General features: G+C 40.9%; 1 protein-coding gene across 1 annotated transcript in view; it reads left to right on the top strand.

The window, feature by feature from the left end:
- Positions 1-4,955: 4,955 nt before the first annotated feature.
- The window catches only part of sugct (succinyl-CoA:glutarate-CoA transferase), a gene marked incomplete at its 3' end in the record, with an annotated part of 29,137 nt that continues 14,730 nt past the window's right edge, over positions 4,956-19,362 (top strand). Inside the window, exons 1-9 of the mRNA XM_079576298.1 lie at positions 4,956-5,113; positions 5,536-5,581; positions 8,534-8,607; positions 8,684-8,769; positions 10,443-10,493; positions 10,726-10,846; positions 13,885-13,976; positions 14,073-14,216; positions 17,681-17,776. Of these exons, the coding sequence (XP_079432424.1) occupies positions 4,987-5,113; positions 5,536-5,581; positions 8,534-8,607; positions 8,684-8,769; positions 10,443-10,493; positions 10,726-10,846; positions 13,885-13,976; positions 14,073-14,216; positions 17,681-17,776 (837 nt within the window). The 5' untranslated portion in view covers positions 4,956-4,986. The remainder of the gene's footprint in view (positions 5,114-5,535; positions 5,582-8,533; positions 8,608-8,683; positions 8,770-10,442; positions 10,494-10,725; positions 10,847-13,884; positions 13,977-14,072; positions 14,217-17,680; positions 17,777-19,362) is intronic.

Genomic DNA, 19,362 nt, shown 5'->3' with positions numbered 1-19,362 from the left:
AGTGACAAAAATCCAGCAAAAAAGTGACAAAAATCCAGCAAAAAAGTGACAAAAATCCAGCTAAAAAGTGACAAAAATCCAGCAAAAAAGTGACAAAAATCCAGCAAAAAAGTGACAAAAATCCAGCAAAAAAGAGGCAAAAATCCAGCAAAAAAGTGACAAAAATCCATCAAAAAAGAGGCAAAAATCCAGCAAAAAAGAGGCAAAAATCCAGCAAAAAAGTGACAAAAATCCATCAAAAAAATGACAAAAATCCAGCAAAAAAATGACAAAAATCCAGCCAAAAAGTGACAAAAATCCAGCAAAAAAGAGGCAAAAATCCAGCAAAAAAGTGGCAAAAATCCAGCAAAAAAATGACAAAAATCCAGCAAAAAAGTGACAAAAATCCAGCCAAAAAATGACCAAAATGCATCAAAAAAAGAGACAAAAATCCAGCAAAAAAATGACCAAAATCCAGCAAAAAAGCAACAAAAATCCAGCCAAAAAAGTGACAAAAATCCAGCAAAAAAGTGACAAAAATCCAGCAAAAAAGTGACAAAACTCCAGCAAAAAAAGTGACAAAAATCCAGCAAAAAAAGTGACAAAAATCCAGCCAAAAAAAAGACAAAAATCCAGCAAAAAAGTGACAAAAATCCAGCAAAAAAGTGACAAAAATTCAGCAAAAAAAAGACAAAAATCCAGCAAAAAAGTGACAAAAATCCATCAAAAAAGTGACAAAAATTCAGCAAAAAAAAGACAAAAATCCAGAAAAAAAAAGACAAAAATCCAGCAAAAAAGTGACAAAAATCCAGCACAAAAGTGACAAAAATCCAGCCAAAAAAAAGACAAAAATCCAGCAAAAAAGTGACAAAAATCCATCAAAAAAGTGACAAAAATCCAGCAAAAAAGTGACAAAAATCCAGCCAAAAAAATGACCAAAATCCAGCAAAAAAAGTGAAAAAAATCCAGCGAAAAAGTGACAAAAATCCAGCAAAAAATGACCAAAATTCAGCAAAAAAGTGTCAAAAATCCAGCAAAAAAGTGACAAAAATCCAGCCAAAAAAAAGACCAAAATTCAGCAAAAAGTGACAAAAATCCAGCAAAAAAATGTGACAAAAAAAAGTAACAAAAGTGCCATAAAAAAGTGACAACAACACAAAAGGGAAATAAAAAGTGACGACAATGGCTTAAGGAGAGAAAGCATTTGGTTTTGGCGGGTGGTAAGAGGTTAAAGTGTAAATGTCAGCCTTAAAGCTAAGTAACTCCTGCCCCTAGAGGCCGTAAGCGCCACTGCAGGTGTCGCACATGTTTTTTACTCATTAATTCCCCGTTAGAGTAAAAAGACAAAGGCGCAGAGCGATATTGTTCATCCAGTTACACAAAGCAGATCATTTTTCACTCAAACCTGGCTGTAAATACTGTTTAAGCGGCGCTAGCCCGCAGTTAGCCTGTTAGCTTCGTCTTCGTGATCCCATTAGTGTGTATTGGTGGTTCTGACCCGGTGCAAGGATAGTTTTCTGTCACCAGGGGGCGATGAAAGACCCCACAATCATCCCATTCACACTTGTATCACCCCCACAGGGACTTATTACGGTAAACTAGTTAAAGTTAGTTTCTGCACAATATCCAGAGAGTCTCCTCACCCGCTGTCCCCCCTAATACTTGTACTAATACTCTGTGGTACTGCCGAGCAAAAGTACTTTGTGAGTAACTTGAATGACCCTCAGGATGTGGATCTGAGCCTGGTTTATGTTTATGCTTCAGGCTGCGGTGACGTTTAGCAGGGTTTACCGAGAAGTTTGAGATGTTTGTACGTGTGAAGTGGAGGAACAGCTGGAGGAGGAACAGCTGGAGGAGGAACAGCTGGAGGAGGAACAGCTGGAGGAGGAGCATGACAACACACAGAGCTTCAAATGGAAACGGAAAGTCCAGGGTGAGAGTCGCCGCAGCCTGGTCTTCATATTTATTGTTTAATTCTAATGTGAATGTCATGTTTACACTGAGCTATTTGACACTGGAGTTAAATGTACAGCACGAACTTTTGGTCAAATAAATGTGGCTTTAAATGCTTTGACTTTTTTATTGGTCTAAATCTAAAATCTAAAAACGTCTAGAAAAAAAAGTAAATAGCAACAAAAATGAGACGAAAACAAGGATGTGAAAGCAACGAGTGACAAAAATGTGATGGAAAAAATGACCAAAATGTCTTGAAAAAGTGAAAAAAGTGACGAAAAGTGACAAAAATGTGACAAAAAAGTGCCTTTTTTTTTTAAAAAATGAAAAAAAAAGTGACAAAAAATGTGTCAAAAATGTGATGAAAAAGTGAAAAAAAAAGACAAAATGGTGACAAAAAAGTGACGAAAACATTTGTCAAAAAAGTGAAAAAAAGACAAAAAATGTGACAAAAATATGACGAAAAAGTGAAACAAAAAGTGGCAAAAAATTGACAAAAATGTCTTGAAAAAGTGAAAAAAAAAGTGATGAAAAATGTGACAAAAAATGACAAAAAGACAAAAAAAGTGGCAAAAAAAAAATGACAAAAAAGTGATGAAAAAGTGAAAAAGAAATGTGATGAAAAACGCTTTGACTTTTTTATTGGTCTTTAATACAGGTGAAACGTCCTCCAGGCTGTTTCTTCATTTCACAGACGCTTTGTGAAACTTCTGACCTATTATTTACGACTAACATTTGTTTTAGTAACTGACAAGTCATAGAATATTTAGGTCTTATTCACCTCTTTACCCAAACCAAGGACTTTTCCTCCAATTTTCCTTTAACCAAATGTAAAAACGTCTAGAAAAAAAGTCTAAATAGCAACAAAAATGAGACGAAAACAAGGATGTGAATGCAACGAGAGTGACAAAAATGTGATAAAAAAAAATAACAAAAATGTCTTGAAAAAGTGACAAAAAAAGACAAAAAAAGGGATAAAAAAATGTGATGAAAAAGTGACAAAAATGTGGCAAAAAAATTGATGAAAAAGTGAAAAAAAAAAAGTGATGAAAAAGTGGGAAAAAAGTGACGCAAAAATGACAAAAATGTGACAAAAATGACAAAAATGTGACAAAAAAGACAAAAATGTGACGAAAACATTTGTCAAAAAGTGACAAAAAAGTGGCAAAAAATGACAAAAAAAAGTGACATAAAAGCGATGAGGAAAATATGTAACAAAAACAAAAAATGCAATGAAAAAAACGCGAAGATGAGTTGAGACCAGTGGCGTACACAGACATTTTGAGGGGCAGGTGCTCAACTGCACAACCCCCCCCCCCCCCCCAAAAAAGTTAGTAATTAGTGACACTAACAGACCACTGATTAACACAGCAACATAAAATGTCCAATTATGTGGACCTAATAATAAACGATGTAGGACGATCACAAGGCTCTGCACTTAAGTCTAGCACAAATACAAATGATGCAAAGGTCCTGTAGCCGACACTTAAAACATGTGGTTTGTCAATATCAGGACATGGATGTTTTTGTCCATGTCAAAAATATGTTAAATAACAATAATCCTGGGCTGTTCATGTTCCTGTGCTCCTCACACAGAGGCACAGTGTCCAGAACGCAGGCACCTCCTCACCTTCTCTCTCCTCCTCACCTCCTCACCTCCTCCTCACCTTCTCTCTCCTCCTCACCTTCTCTCTCCTGCTCACCTTCTCTCTCCTCCTCACCTTCTCTCTCCTCCTCACCTTCTCTCTCCTGCTCACCTTCTCTCTCCTCTGTCTCCTCCTCACCTTCTCTCTCCTCTGTCTCCTCCTCACCTCCTCACCTCCTCCTCACCTTCTCTCTCCTCCTCACCTTCTCTCTCCTGCTCACCTTCTCTCTCCTCTGTCTCCTCCTCACCTTCTCTCTCCTCTGTCTCCTCCTCACCTCCTCACCTCCTCCTCACCTTCTCTCTCCTCCTCACCTTCTCTCTCCTGCTCACCTTCTCTCTCCTCCTCACCTTCTCTCACCTCCTCACCTTCTCTCTCCTCCTCACCTTCTCTCTCCTCCTCACCTTCTCTCTCCTGCTCACCTTCTCTCTCCTCCTCACCTTCTCTCTCCTCCTCACCTTCTCTCTCCTGCTCACCTTCTCTCTCCTCCTCACCTCCTCACCTCCTCCTCACCTTCTCTCTCCTGCTCACCTTCTCTCTCCTCCTCACCTTCTCTCTCCTCCTCACCTTCTCTCTCCTGCTCACCTTCTCTCTCCTCCTCACCTCCTCACCTCCTCCTCACCTTCTCTCTCCTCCTCACCTTCTCTCTCCTCCTCACCTTCTCTCTCCTTCTCTCTCCTCTGTCTCCTCAGCTCAGCTCACTCTGCTCTGACCCTGGTCTACGCTCAGCCCTGACTTAGTCTGAATAATACAGCTCATTTTCAGAACATTTTATAGCGACAAACAGAACCGCTAAAGTTACTGACTTGTTACCGCTGACTTTGTCCTGACGGTCTCGACGCGCGCGGCGGCGCTGACGTCCTCGCCCTGACGTCCCTTTCGTTTCCCTTTAATAATCCATGTTGCGCTGGCTCGCAAATAAAGTTATCAAATTTACTCAGTTTGCTTTCCTCCCGGGTCTTACAGAGATGGGCTGTACCATCGTCTCAAACGGGGGAAACGCGGGGACATCACAGCTGCTCTTTATTGATCAGGAGCGTCAGCGCCGCCGCGGCTCAGAGGCAGAGGAGGAAGGAAGCCGATTTGAAGTTTCTGAACATTACAAATGTAGGCCTATTTTCAGCACATGCTGGCTTAGGGCAAATATCTAAGAACAATAAAATAAACAATACTTAATATTGGGGAGGAAAAAAAACTGGTCTTGAGAAGGGCACTTAAAGGGCACAGGGCAAAGGGGCAGGTGCTTGAGCACCACCTGGGCTCTACCTGTGCACGTGCCTGGTTGAGACTTTAGACGCGCTTTGTAGGTTGATGCCACTTTTATTATGGCATTTATGGCTTTTATTGTGCAAAGTCCGCTCCAGAAGCGCTGTGTTTACGCCCCGCAGCTTTCCTGCCCTTCGCCGTAAACATGTTCTCTCCGCTGCTCCGGGACACGCGTGGCTTTTCTCATTTTCGTGTTTTAAATCGTGTTTTTCTGCGGCTTCGTGGGAACAGCCTCAGGACGAAGCGGAGGACGTCGTCGCACGCGCAGACCGGTAACTATGGCAACGGAGTTGAGCTAGCCTGCGCTGGAGCTAAGCGCTAAGCTAACCCTGCTAAACGGTTAAAACTGAGTCCTCGTGAAAGCAAACGATGCGACATGAATGAAACACGAACAGGCAAAGTGTAATGATTCTGGAAACATGGTTGACGTCGGTGTTCGTCTGTTTCCTGACACGTTTCAGGGCCGTAAACTTTGTAAAGAGTTGGACAGTTGCTACATCCGGTGGTCAAGTTAGCATTAGCCCCTCTGCCGGAAATTACTTTTTCGATATTAATGTCACAATAACCAATAATCTATGAAATAACGCTCACAAAATGACACTACAGTTTATTAAATACATTTATTTTTCTGTTTTATTCGCTCTGTATATTTGTTGTTTGTTAATCTTAGAACTTTTCTGTGTTTGTGGAACAGACTGTGTTCGTCCACTAGATGGCGTCCGAGTCTTGGATTTGACCAGGTGACAATATATCCTTACAAATAATAATGAATGTTATAGTTTTATACTAGCTGAGACCCGGCCTTCGGCCGGCCCTCGCTAGTCTCCACATGTGATATTCAGAGATTATGAGTTATTACAAAGAAATGTCCAGTATTGCTGGGTTGCAGGTGACATCACAGCATTCCAAAGGCCAATGCTATTGTATGGAGGAAAAATTATTTTGTTTTTGAGGAAATTTTTGGTCTTGTACAGAGAGATCTTGGACCCAGTGACTGATATTAAAGATCATTTTTTAAATTCATATATTTTCTTTTTAGCTATGACTTGTGAAAGTGTAATGTTATTAATAGGAAAAACTGGCTCTTGCCCCCCGCTGGGTCCGATGACATCATCACATTCTAGAACCTGCAACCCAGCAATAGTCCCTATAACCCGTCACTCGGTATAGCTGTAGACCTGCAGTAAGTAGACCAGTGGTTCCCAAGCCATTCCTAAAACTATGGCCACTACAAATGTGTAAAATAATGAATGCTAAAAATAATTTCAAACAAACTGCAATTGGAGTGTTTGATGCACCTGTACTCCTTTGTATAAACTACAACGACAATATGTTCGATAAACTCAGGGAGTCGAATTCAAGAGACAGTGGAACATGTAGGCCTATGGATAAATATTAGGGGTTCAGCTCTCACGGTTCGGGTCACGGTGCAGGACACGTGGTTTGGTGCGTCACGGTGTAAGTGCAATCTAAAAAAGAAGAAGTTGTTTTTTATTAGACAGTATTTATATCCTTAGAATACAATTGGCAATGCTGTCAAAGCCGCTTTATAGAATGTAAAGAAAAAATAGAAAAGAAATGGTACAGCAGCAAAGTTAAAAAATACATACATTTAAAAAAAAAGCTACATTGCAGGCCATGCGCTCGTTAAGTGGTAGTTTCAGTTTCGCTTTCCGCACACGGAGGCTGAAGCACTCGGAGCAGCGCGTGTCATTTGAAGCTCGTGTTTCTGCGTGAACTTTTTTTCGGAGACAAAACTTTGGAGACGGAATATGGCCAGGATTGGATCTTACGCATGTGTCTGCACCTCGGACATTCAGCACTGGATCTATAAAGAACCACAGCGTCGGTCACTGCAGGAGAAACTGAAACAAAGACGCCAGATGTGTTTTGGAGGATGTCACTGTACCTGTGCGGAGCGTCTACAGCTCCAGTTTAGCGGTGAGTGATGATGACGCATCGCCCTGTTTGGATGCGCGCGCGCACACATACACACACACACACGCGAACACATCGCCCTGTTTAGATGCGCACACACGCACGGCGGTCAGATCTCGTGCACTCGCGTTGTTGTGACGGCGGGGTGTCATCGGACAGCAGCTCCGCGGTCCATATGGACCCGTGGCCAATGCCCGCGGCGGGTGGGACGGTCACGTGGTGGCCTCTGGCCAATGGCCGCGAGCGGTCTCCCATCCCAGTCCTAACCAGGCCCTTCCCTGCTTAGCTTCAAAGTCGGTATTGGAAATAAACATGGCGGCGCCCAGGCGGCGGCCATTGAGATAGCGTTTTCTATTATAGATTGTTTGTGTTGAATAACTTCACATTTGATCATTTGTCGCGGTGTTACATTTGTTTATATCAGGGTCAGGGAGTGAAATGGAGAAGCAAATGTTCAAATCAAAGCTCGGTGAAATATGAAAAGTCACAGTAATTTACACAAAAAAACGAACGTCCGTCCCTCAGCGTCTGCCTGGAAGAAGATATGCAATTTTACAAGATCTAGTTTATCTCAAATGTCAAGAAATGTGGAAGAAATGGTAAAAAAAAAAAAAAAAGAAGTTAAAAACAGTAAGAAACAGTAAAAAAAAAAAATGAGCAAAATAAGGGGAAAAATAGGGGGCAAATGGAGAAGGAAAGTTAGAAATACATTTTAAAAAATGAAAAAAATTGGTAAAAAATGTCTCTTCATCATTGTTATCGAGAAAGTCCCCAAAACATTTTGTTGTTTTGTCATCATATTTTAAAATTTATTTTTCATCACTTTTCATTGTTTTTTTAATCACTTTTTTGTTTTCAATCACTTTTTTCAATCACTTTTTTATTTATTTTTTCATCACTTTTTTATCACTTTTTTGTTGTTTTTTCATCACTTTTTTATTTATTTTTCATTGTTTTTAATCACTTTTTCATTGTTTTTTTCATCACTTTTTTTAATCACTTTTTCATTGTTTTTTTCATCACTTTTTAATCAGTTTTTTGTTGTTTTTTCATCACTTTTTAATTTATTTTTCATTGTTTTTTCATCACTTTTTCATTGTTTTTTCATCACTTTTTCATTGTTTTTTCATCACTTTTTCATTGTTTTTTTCATCACTTTTTCATTGTTTTTTTCATCACTTTTTCATTGTTTTTTAATCACTTTTTTATTTATTTTTCATCACTTTTTTATCACTTTTTCATTGTTTTTTAATCACTTTTTTATTTATTTTTCATCACTTTTTTATCACTTTTTCATTGTTTTTTTCATCACTTTTTTAATCACTTTTTCATTGTTTTTTCATCACTTTTTCATTGTTTTTTCATCACTTTTTCATTGTTTTTTTCATCACTTTTTCATTGTTTTTTTCATCACTTTTTCATTGTTTTTTTCATCACTTTTATTAATCACTTTTTCATTGTTTTTTTCATCACTTTTATTAATCACTTTTTCATTGTTTTTTTCATCACTTTTTTTCATCACTTTTTCATTGTTTTTTCATCACTTTTTCATTGTTTTTCATCACTTTTTGTTGTTTTTTCATCACTTTTTCATCACTTTTTGTTGTTTTTTCCATCACTTTTTGTTGCTTTTTGCTCAGCTCGATGGATAAATAGATAAACCTTGTGATTAAATTCCGTGGTGATGAAACTAAACCTGACCAGCGGCTGCAGAATCCGGCCGTTCCTGTAACACGGGCTTGTGTTCCTCACAGAGTCCTGGCCGGGCCCTTCGCCACCATGATCCTGGGGGACCTGGGAGCCGAGGTCATCAAGGTGGAGAAGCCAGGTCTGGTCTGAGCTCTGAGGTCTGAGGTCTGAGAGGCTGAACCGGGGCTGAACCTGAACTGTTGTTGTTGTGGCAGGATCAGGGGACGACACCAGAGCCTGGGGGCCCCCGTTCATGGGCTCCGAGAGCGTCTACTTCCTCAGCGTCAACCGGAACAAGAAGGTACCACGAGCAGAGACTTTCAGACGTGTCGCTCAAGTTCACACGCTTTTAATCCTTCAGTTTTAGGAGATGAAGATGACTTTACTTTGACCAAACTTACAGTAAATCACATTATACGATGTAAAGCTGGGAAATATGTCGTCTACGAGATAATATTCAAGTTAATGAGTTTATCTCCAAAGTCAAGAAATGTGGAAAAAATGTGGGGAAAAAGTGGAAAATTATTGAGATAAAAATAAAATAAAATAAAAATAAATTGGGAAAAAAGTGGAAAATTATTGAGATAAAAAAAATAAAAATGTGGAAAAAAAGTGGAAAATTATTGAGATAAAAAAAAAAGAAAAAATAAATAAATTGGGAAAAAATTTGGGGAAAAAGTGGAAAATTATTGAGATAAAAATAAAATTAAAAAATTAAAAAAATTAGGAAAAAATGTGGGATAAAAGTGGAAAATTATTGAGATAAAAATAAAATTAAAATAAAAAAAAAAATCGAAAAAATGTGGGAAAAAAGTGGAAAATTATTGAGATAAAAATAAAATAAAAAATAAATAAATTGGGGAAAAATGTGGGAAAAAAGTGGAAAATTATTGAAATAAAATAAATAAATAAATAAATAAATTAGGAAAAAATGTGGGGAAAAAGTGTAAAATTGTTGAGATAAAAAATAAGAAAAAATAAATAAATTGGGAAAAAAGTGGAAAATTATTGAGATACCAACTTTATTTATAAAGCACTTTAAGAACTGTACAGTGGCCAAAGTGCCGCACACAGAAACAGATACAAATATTTACAGTAAAAAATATGAGGTAAAAAGTACAACAACAACAGCAGCAGCAACATCAATTTGCGTTAAACGCCAGAGAAAAAAGGTGCGTTTTTAGGAGAGATTTAAAAACAGGGACTGGGCCGGTCTGATCTCTAATGGCAGCTGGTTCAACAGCCGCGGGCCGGCAACAGAGAAGAACCATCTCCCCAAAGTTTAAGCTTATAGGAAAAAAATGTGAGAAAAAAGTGGAAAATTATTGAGACAAAAATAAAATAAAAAATAAATAAATTGGGAAAAAATGTGGGAAAAATGGGAAAATTATTGAGATAAAAATAAAATAAAAAATAAATAAATTGGGGAAAAATGTGGGGAAAAAGTGGAAAATTATTGAGATAAAAGAAAAAGAAAAAAATTAGGGAAAAATGTGAGAAAAAAGTGGAAAATTATTGAGAAAAAAAATTAAAAATTTGGAAAAAATGTGGGAAAAATTGGAAAATTATTGAGATAAAAATAAAATAAAAAATTAATAAATAAATTGGGGAAAAATGTGGGAAAAAAGTGGAAAATTATTGAGATAAAAACAAAATAAAAAATAAATAAATTGGGGAAAAATGTGTGAAAAAAGTGGAAAATTATTGAGATAAAAAATAAATAAAAAGAAATAAATTGGGGAAAAATGCGGGTAAAAAAAGTGGAAAATTATTGTGGGAAAAAAAAAAATTAGGAAAAAAGTGAATTTTTTTTTAGATAAAAATAAAATAAAAAATAAAAAAAATTGGGAAAAAATGTGGGAAAAAAGTTTTTTTTTTTTAACACTGAGTAAAGATTGGGGGGGACAATTGGAAAAAAGTGTGAACATTTTGTGGAAACATGGGCACAAACTAATGAGACGCTGTGATTTCCAGAGCATCGCGGTGAACATGAAGCATCCGGACGGAGCCAGAGTCATCAAAGAGGTACAGACATGACGGGGTTCACACGGGCCCCGGTGAGACTGTACTGTCCCAGATCCGGCCGGTCATCCACACACTCACACAAGTGTCCAGAACGTTTCTCACTGTAGTTAAAAGTGTGTGTCATTAAGTCTAGCAGAGCCTCAGGGCAGAACAAAGACAAACATCTGGATCTGCAACACATCATCCACATAAACAGACCCATGTGTGCAGATTAAATAAGGTGTGTTTCCAGTTGGCGCGTGTGAGTGACGTCCTGGTGGAGAACTTCCTCCCGGGGAAGCTGTCGGAGCTGGGCCTGGGGGCGGAGCAGCTCAGGGCGGAGAACCCCCGCCTCGTCTACTGCTCCATCTCAGGTACAGGCTTCAGCTCCTCCAGGGGGCGCTGCAGACTAAACACTGAAAAGCCTGATCTCGGTTGATGTTGTTTCCTGCGTTCGCTCTTTGTCCCTTTCAAGGAGCAAAGTTACAGGTTGGGTAAAAAACTAGTAAAAAAAAACAGCTCCTCCTGGATATTAACCTCTGAACTCCCGCCTGAACATGTTTTCTCCAAATTCTCCAAATCTAAAAGCTTCTTCAAAACAGGAAAAAACGAGAAGAAAATGAGGATGAAAACGCGACAAAAAAGCGTTAAAAAGTGACCAAAAAAAAGCGACAAAAACTCAACAAAAAGGTGACAAAAGAGCAATGAAAAAGAAAAAAATATAGCAAAAAAAAGACCAAAAAAATGACAAAAATCCAGCAAAAAAATGACAAAAAAGTGACAGAAATCCAGCAAAAAAAGACAAAAAAAAGACAGAAATCCAGCAAAAAAAGACAAAAATCCAGCAAAAAAATGACAAAAATCCAGCAAAAAAGTGACAAAAATTCAGCAAAAAAAAAGACAAAAATCCAGCAAAAAAAGACAAAAATCCAGCAAAAAAAAAGACAAAAATCCAGCAAAAAAAGACAAAAATCCAGCAAAAAAAAAGACAAAAATCCAGCAAAAAAAAGACAAAAATCCAGCAAAAAAAAGACAAAAATCCAGCAAAAAATGACCGAAAAATAGACAAAAATCCAGCAAAAAATGACAAAAATCCAGCAAAAAAATGACAAAAATCCAGCAAAAAATAGACAAAAATCCAGCAAAAAATGACAAAAAATAGACAAAAATCCAGCAAAAAAAAGACAAAAATCCAGCAAAAAAATACAAAAATATAGCAAAAAAAAGACCAAAAAAGTGACAAAAATCCAGCAGTTTTTGGAATTTTAATGATGAGTTTTTGTCACATTTTTGTTGAATTTTTGTCACATCTTTGTCGAATTTTTGTCACATTTTTGTTGCGTTTACATCCTTGTTTTCTTCTAATTTTATTGTGGCTTTTTTGGTGCTTTTTTCCCAAGAAGCTTTTTGATTAGGGTAAAGCCAAACTGGAGAAAATGGGATCCGTTCAGGTGGGAGTTAAGAGGTTAAAAAAAACAAACCCAGATCCAAAATCCCTTTGAGCAAATCTAATCTGTCTCAAAATAAAGCACACACTGAAACCTGGCTCTGGAGATACATTTCCCTCACATTCTTATGTCTAGAGCAGAAGTTTCTCTCAGACTTTCTCCACACTTGTTGCTGATTCAGTGTTTCTTCCCGGATGTAATTGGCGTAAATGACGTCGGTGAAGCTCGTCAGAACCTGATGAACCGTCTGAGCGTCGGTCCAGGCGTGTGAGAGTCATGTGTGAGTCCGGAGTCCGGCCCCGCGGCGCTGGACTCGCACCGTCTCACGTTCAGGCACAAATGAGTGGTGAAAAGTCTGACTCCTGCTGCAGCTGTGAGCCATTAACGTGTCATCCCCCCCGTCCGCCACCAGAGGGCTCCACAGACCAGCGTCTCTCTGGGGCTCAGACTCTTCTCCTTCACTATCGGTTTCAAACTGGCACCAAATCTACTTCCCTTTGAAAACACTGACCCTGCGCTTCTTCTTTTACTCACACATTTGTTTAAAATACAAAAATAAAGTGGAAAACTAGTTCATCTGCAGATTATGGAGGAAATCGTCCAGTTTGTGTCCGATTTTCTTATGAATAAATCGTCTACAAGATCATATCAGTAACAGCTGTTTGGACGATTCATGTAAATTCACAACATCGAGTTTATTTCCAATGTCAAAAATGTGAGGAAAATTATAAAGAAAAAAGAGGATTGGAATATTATTGATGGAAAAAATCAGAAAAAAAATTGGGGGGAAACTAAAGAAAAAAAAAAAGAAAAAAAAAAATTGGCAAAAAATTAAGGGAAAAAATCAATAAATGGAAACTTTGGGGAAAATAGAGAAACATTTGGAAACATAGAGACAAATTTGAGAAAAAAGAAATTAAAAACGTTTTTAAAAAATTGGGGGGCAGAAAAAAATGCATTAAAACTTGGTAGGAAAAAATAGATAGAAATAGATTTCAAAATGGGAAAGAAGTTGGGGAAAAATGTGGAAAGTGTTTTTTCTGCCCTTTCGAGAATGATCTTTTTGAGCGACAAATTAGTTCAGGCTTCGTGGGGAAAAATGTGGGAAAATAATGAATAAAAGGAAAGCTGGGAAAACTATTATGGAAAAAATTGGCTGCAGAAATTGCATAAACTGTTCAAATTGCATAAATTGCTTAATTTGCATAATCTAATTTGCCTAAACTGGTAAAATGCATAAAATGTCATGTTGCATAAACTGTATTCACCTTATTCCGCCCCGCCCACTTTTGCCTCTTTTTGCGTTGTCTCGGCACTTCCGTTGTCCAGACACTTCCGGTCGAGCGCGAAGCCCGTTCATTTAAACGGAGAACGAGGGAAAATATTCTCCGCTCAAATCTGACGTTTAGTCGATTGATTTGTGTAAAATGTCTGATGTTTGCAGTCGACACTGCAGCGTTTCTCAGCGCGGCCGAAAAACGACTACACTTTCGTGTAGTGACTGATTTAATGTGGACTTCTCCAGCCCCATGTTAACACATAGGAGAAAAGGGGCGGGCACAATTCGGCGGCGCCCACGCGAGGCTCCGGAATAAGGTGAATAAACTGCATAAAGTGGTAAAATGCATGAATGGGTTAATTTGCATAAATTATGTAAATTGCATAAGCTCTTAAGTTGCATAAACGGTTTAAAATGCATTAAGTGGTTATTTGCATAATCTAATTTGCATAAACTGGTAAAATGCATAAAATGTCATGTTGCGTAAACTGTATAAACTGCATAAAGTGGTTAATTTGCAGAAATTGTTAATATTGCATAAACTTTTATATTCCATATACTGGTTAAACTGTTGAAAGTGCTTGATTGGCAGAAGCTGCACAAATCTACAAAGTGACTCTTCCGACATGAGCCATGATGCTAAATGCTCTCCCCGCTCTCTCCTGTTGTACATGTTGTGTGTTAGGCTACGGGCAGAGCGGCCCGTCCTCGCTGCTTCCTGGATACGACTCCATCCTGTCGGGCGTGTCGGGGATGATGCACATCACGGGGCCAGAGGTCTGACCACAGTCTGGACCACAGTCTGGACCACAGTCTGAAACTCTGCCGTAACCATGACACCCGCTTAGTCCTGACTCCCATGATGCCTTGCAGGGCGGCGGCCCGGTGCGTCCCGGCGTCGCCATGACGGATCTGGCGACCGGACTTTATGCTCACGGAGCCATCATGGCCGCCCTCCTGCAGAGACAGAAGACGGACACGGGGGCGCACATCGACTGCAACCTGCTCTCCGCTCAGGTACCACCGAAACACACGGGTACCACCGAAACACACAGGTACCACCACGCAGGTACCACCGAAACACACGGGTACCACCACACAGATACAACCGAAACACACGGGTACCACCGGAACACACAGGTACCACCGGAACACACGGTACCACCACACAGGTACCACCAAAACACACGGGTACCACCGAAACACACAGGTACCACCACACAGGTACCACCGAAACACATGGGTACCACCACACAGATACAACCGAAACACACGGGTACCACCGAAACACACAGGTACCACCGGAACACACGGTACCACCACACAGGTACCACCGAAACACATGGGTACCACCACACGGGTACCACCACCCAGGTACCACCACCCAGGTACCACCACACGGGTACCACCGAAACACACAGGTACCACCGAAACACACGGGTACCACCGAAACACACGGGTACCACCGAAACACACGGGTACCACCGAAACACATGGTACCACCGAAACACACAGGTACCACCGAAACACACGGGTACCACCACACAGGTACCACCGAAACACACAGGTACCACCGCACAGGTACCACCGAAACACACAGGTACCACCGAAACACACAGGTACCACCACGCAGGTACCACCGAAACACACAGGTACCACCGAAACACACAGGTACCACCACGCAGGTACCACCGAAACACACAGGTACCACCGCACAGGTACCACCGAAACACACGGGTACCACCGAAACACACAGATACCACCACACAGGTACCACCGAAACACACGGGTACCACCGAAACACACGGGTACCACCGAAACACACGGGTACCACCGAAACACACTGGTACCACCGAAACACACGGGTACCACCGAAACACACGGGTACCACCACACAGGTACCACCGAAACACACGGGTACCACCACACAGGTACCACCGAAACACACAGGTACCACCACACAGGTACCACCGAAACACACGGGTACCACCGGAACACACGGGTACCACCGAAACACACGGGTACCACCGAAACACACAGGTACCACCACACAGATACCACCGAAACACACAGGTACCACCAAAACACACAGGTACCACCAAAACACACAGGTACCACCGAAACACACAGGTACCACCACACAGATACCACCGAAACACACAGGTACCACCGAAACACACGGGTACCACCACACGGGTACCACCGAAACACAAGGTACCACCGAAACACAATGTACCACCGAAACACACAGGTACCACCGAAACACACGGGTACCACCACACGGGTACCACCGAAACACAATGTACCACCGAAACACACAGGTACCACCGAAACACACAGGTACCACCGAAACACAAGGTACCACCGAAACACACGGGTACCACCGAAACACAAGGTACCACCGAAACACAAGGTACCACCGAAACACACGGGTACCACCGAAACACACTGGTACCACCGAAACACACGGGTACCACCACACAGGTACCGCCACAAGAACCTCCTGCTCTCTCCTCCACGTCCTGTAATAAACCAATAAACAAAGATCTTTAATAAACTGCAGATCTTCTGGCGGCCATCTTGTGACTGGCCCTAACTCAGTGCAATGTGACCAAATGGAAACTCCACTTATTTCCGTGACACTGTTTTGATATGTTTTATTTGTCGCCACCACATGACCAGTGTTTACCGAGCCTGGACAGTCGTGAAGGCTGAACCTCTGAACCCTGGGAGAAAACGAGGCTAATACAAAGAAGTAATAAACCGATCACAAACAATCATCTCACATTCTGCCGTTCGATCAATGAAAATGTTCAAACTGGTCAGTCACAAGATGGCCGCCATGTTTACCACGAAAACGAGCGTGTAACGTCTTATTTCTAGTTTACTTTACACTGTGTTGGATGGATTTGTCGCTGTGACCGATTTATCTAATGTTTTGGTTTGTTTTGGACCATTTTCTTCTTCTTTATCTGGAGCCACGGAGGCAGACTTCCCTCTCCCCAGACACTTCCTCCAGCTGTTCTGGGACTGGGCCTCCTCCCGTTAGGACAAGCCTGGAGCACCTCCAGATACTCTCTGCGGTCGCCCGTATCCTCGATCCTGTCCTTTCGGTCTTTACCCAGATCTCATGACCAAAGGTGAAGAAGAACATGATGACCTCAGCTCCTCTTCACCACGACCGTCCGATACAGCGACCACGTAACCGCCGGCGCCGCCGAATCTCACGCTCCATCCAGCCCTCACTGAGAACACGACCCCGAGATTCTGAAACTCCCCACCGCCCTGGAGAGGGGAAGCACCTTTTTAACTTTACTCTCCGGGGTTGTGGAGGTGCTGATCTTCATCCTGGACACTCCAGAGCAGCTGAAGGTCCAACAGAACATCATCTGCAAAGAGCGGGGATGAGAAACACCTGAGGAGAAACACCTGCGCTGAGGAGATCTGTCCATAACAGTATATATAAAGTAACGAACAGCACCGGGGACAAAGGGCAGCCCTGCGGAGACCCCGCCTTCTCTGGGACCAGGTCTGACTGAGGCTCCTGCAGCAGAACACTGAAGATACATCATGAATCCACCGGCCCAGAGGAGTCTGGAGGCAAAAGGAACTTTTCACCCCAAAAACATATAAACAGAGTTGAATTTACCTTTTTGGGGACGTGGGGGCGGAGCTTAGGCAGATTTGTGTGGCGTCCTGGGACATGTTTGGATCTAACATCAGAGTTACTGCCCCTGAGTTTACTCTGAACAGACTTTAGGGACAAACTTTACAATATATGACTCACCACGTTTGGTCAGTTTGTTTGTGAAAGTGTCCAGTGGCAGACGTTTGGTTTTGTGAATGAGGCGTCTCTCTCTCCGTGTGAGGCTCAGTGACAGACGGGGGGGGGGGGGGGCAGGGGGGGCTCTGCAAAAACCTCAGAGACTTTATCAGAAACAGCAACGAAACAGAGCGGGAACTAACCAGGAGCATCTGCCACCGCTCCCACAGACCCTCCCCCACGTCCTACTGTCTCCCACCGTCTCCCACCGTCTCCCACCGTCTCCCACCGTCTCCCACCGTCTCCCACCGTCTCCCACCGTCTCCCACCGTCTCCTACTGTCTCCCACCGTCTCCCACCGTCTCCCACCGTCTCCCACCGTCTCCCACAGACTCCGGCGCATTCCCAGGGTCAGCCAGAGGAGGCGCTGACAGCTGTGAGAGCAGGTCAGGGTCACGGTGAAGAGAAGAGGAAGGGAGCGGAGGAGACGACAGGAGGATTTACGCCATGCTGATTTCTGAAGATATTTTTTTTTGTAATTCATGCAGTTCTTATATTTGAAGAGTTTCGTGGCGCTAGGCTAGTGCTAGGCTAGTGCATGTCTATGGTATCAGCTCCACAGAGCACCTGAGGCACTTCTAACACCAGACTAACCATATACATGTCTGTGTCCATAGAATCATTTAAAAGAACTCATATTTGTGTCCGTGTGATGCAGGTGTCGTGTCTGAGCCACATCGCAGCAAACTTCCTCAACTCCGGGAAAGAGGCCAAACGCTGGGGCACGGCCCACGAGAGCATCGTCCCCTACCAGGTACAAACACTACTGAGAATACTGCTACTGCTACTGCTACTGCCACTCACAGATACTCTCATCCATCCGGGCCTATTGTACATGTTTTGACTGCTCAGTGTTTCCGTACAGAGGGTTTTTAACGCGGCGTTGGGCTTTAAACATCATTAACCTCTTAACTCCCGCCTGAACCGAGAGGATCTTTTTCCTCACGTCAACAGATTTTTTTTCCATCGTTGTTTTTGTTGGGTATTCAACTCATTTTTGTCATTTTTTTGTCATTTTTTGTCACATTTTTGTCATTTTTCTGTCATTTTTTGTCAATTTTTGGTCATTTTTTTGTCAATGTTTTGTCATTTTTTTGTAATTTTTTGTCAATTTTTGTCATTTTTTGTCACATTTTTGTCATTTTTCTGTCATTATTTGTCAATTTTTGGTCATTTTTTTGTCAATGTTTTGTCATTTTTTTGTAATTTTTTGTCAAATTTTTGTCATTTTTTGTCAATTTTTTGTCAAATTTTTGACATTTTTTCGTAAATTTTTTGTCATTTTTTCGTAAATTTTTGTCAGATTTTTGTCATTTTTTTAATCACATTTTTTCCACATTTTTGTCATTTTTCTGTCATTTTTCATCAATTTTTTGTCAGTTTTTTGTCAATTTTTATCACATTTTTGTCTTTTTTTGGTCCATTTTTCATTAATTTTTTGTCACATTTTTGTCATTTTTTCGTAATTTTTTGTCCTTTTTTAATCACATTTTTGTTATTTTTTTGCCACTTTTTCATCAATTTTTCATCATTTTTTTGTCATTTTTTGTCACATTTTTGTCATTTTTTCGTCCATTTTTTGGTCAATTTTTTGTCACATTCTTGACATTTTTTCGTAAAATTTTTTGTCATTTTTTCGTAAATTTTTTGTCAGATTTTTGTCATTTTTTTAATCACATTTTTTTAATCACATTTCTTTCCACATTTTTGTCATTTTTCTGTCATTTTTCATCAATTTTTTGTCTTTTTTTGGTCAATTTTTGGTCAAGTTTTTGTCATTTTTTCGGCAATTTTTGTCACATTTTTGTCATTTTTTCGTCCATTTTTTTGGTCAAATTTTTGTCATTTTTTTGTCACATTTCCATCATTGTTTTCATCTCAGTTCTGTCGCTATTTTCACACCTTTTCTCCAGAAGCTTTTGGACTGGGGGTAAAGCCAAACTGGAGAAAATGTGCTCGGTTCAGGTGGGAGTTAAGGGACCTGCCGCTCCTGCATGAGCCTGGTTTAGTCCCGGCTCTCGTCCCGTTCTGCTCCGCCTCCTCCGGACGCGTTGATTGTACTTCCTGCTGTTTCCTGCGCCCCTGTGTGTCAGCTGAAGTTTGACTCCTCTCTCGGTGACTAACCCTTTGACGTCACCGCGGCTCCATTAGTGTCACTCACGGATCCATTATCTGAGCGGCGCCGAGAAACACCTGTCGCTCCAATGTTCACTCATTAAAAGTCAAATTTAAAGCGTTCAGCCGGGTCTGGGGAGCGATCTGCCGGAGGACGAACAGAAACCAAGGACAAAACCGGAGTGTCGCTCTGAACGACAGAAGCAGAAGACAGAAGTAAATCTA

The sequence above is a fragment of the Gobius niger genome, assembly GCF_951799975.1.
Source record: "Gobius niger genome assembly, chromosome: 18".
Taxonomy (NCBI): domain Eukaryota; kingdom Metazoa; phylum Chordata; class Actinopteri; order Gobiiformes; family Gobiidae; genus Gobius; species Gobius niger.
This window is presented reverse-complemented; position numbering and strand designations above follow the sequence as displayed.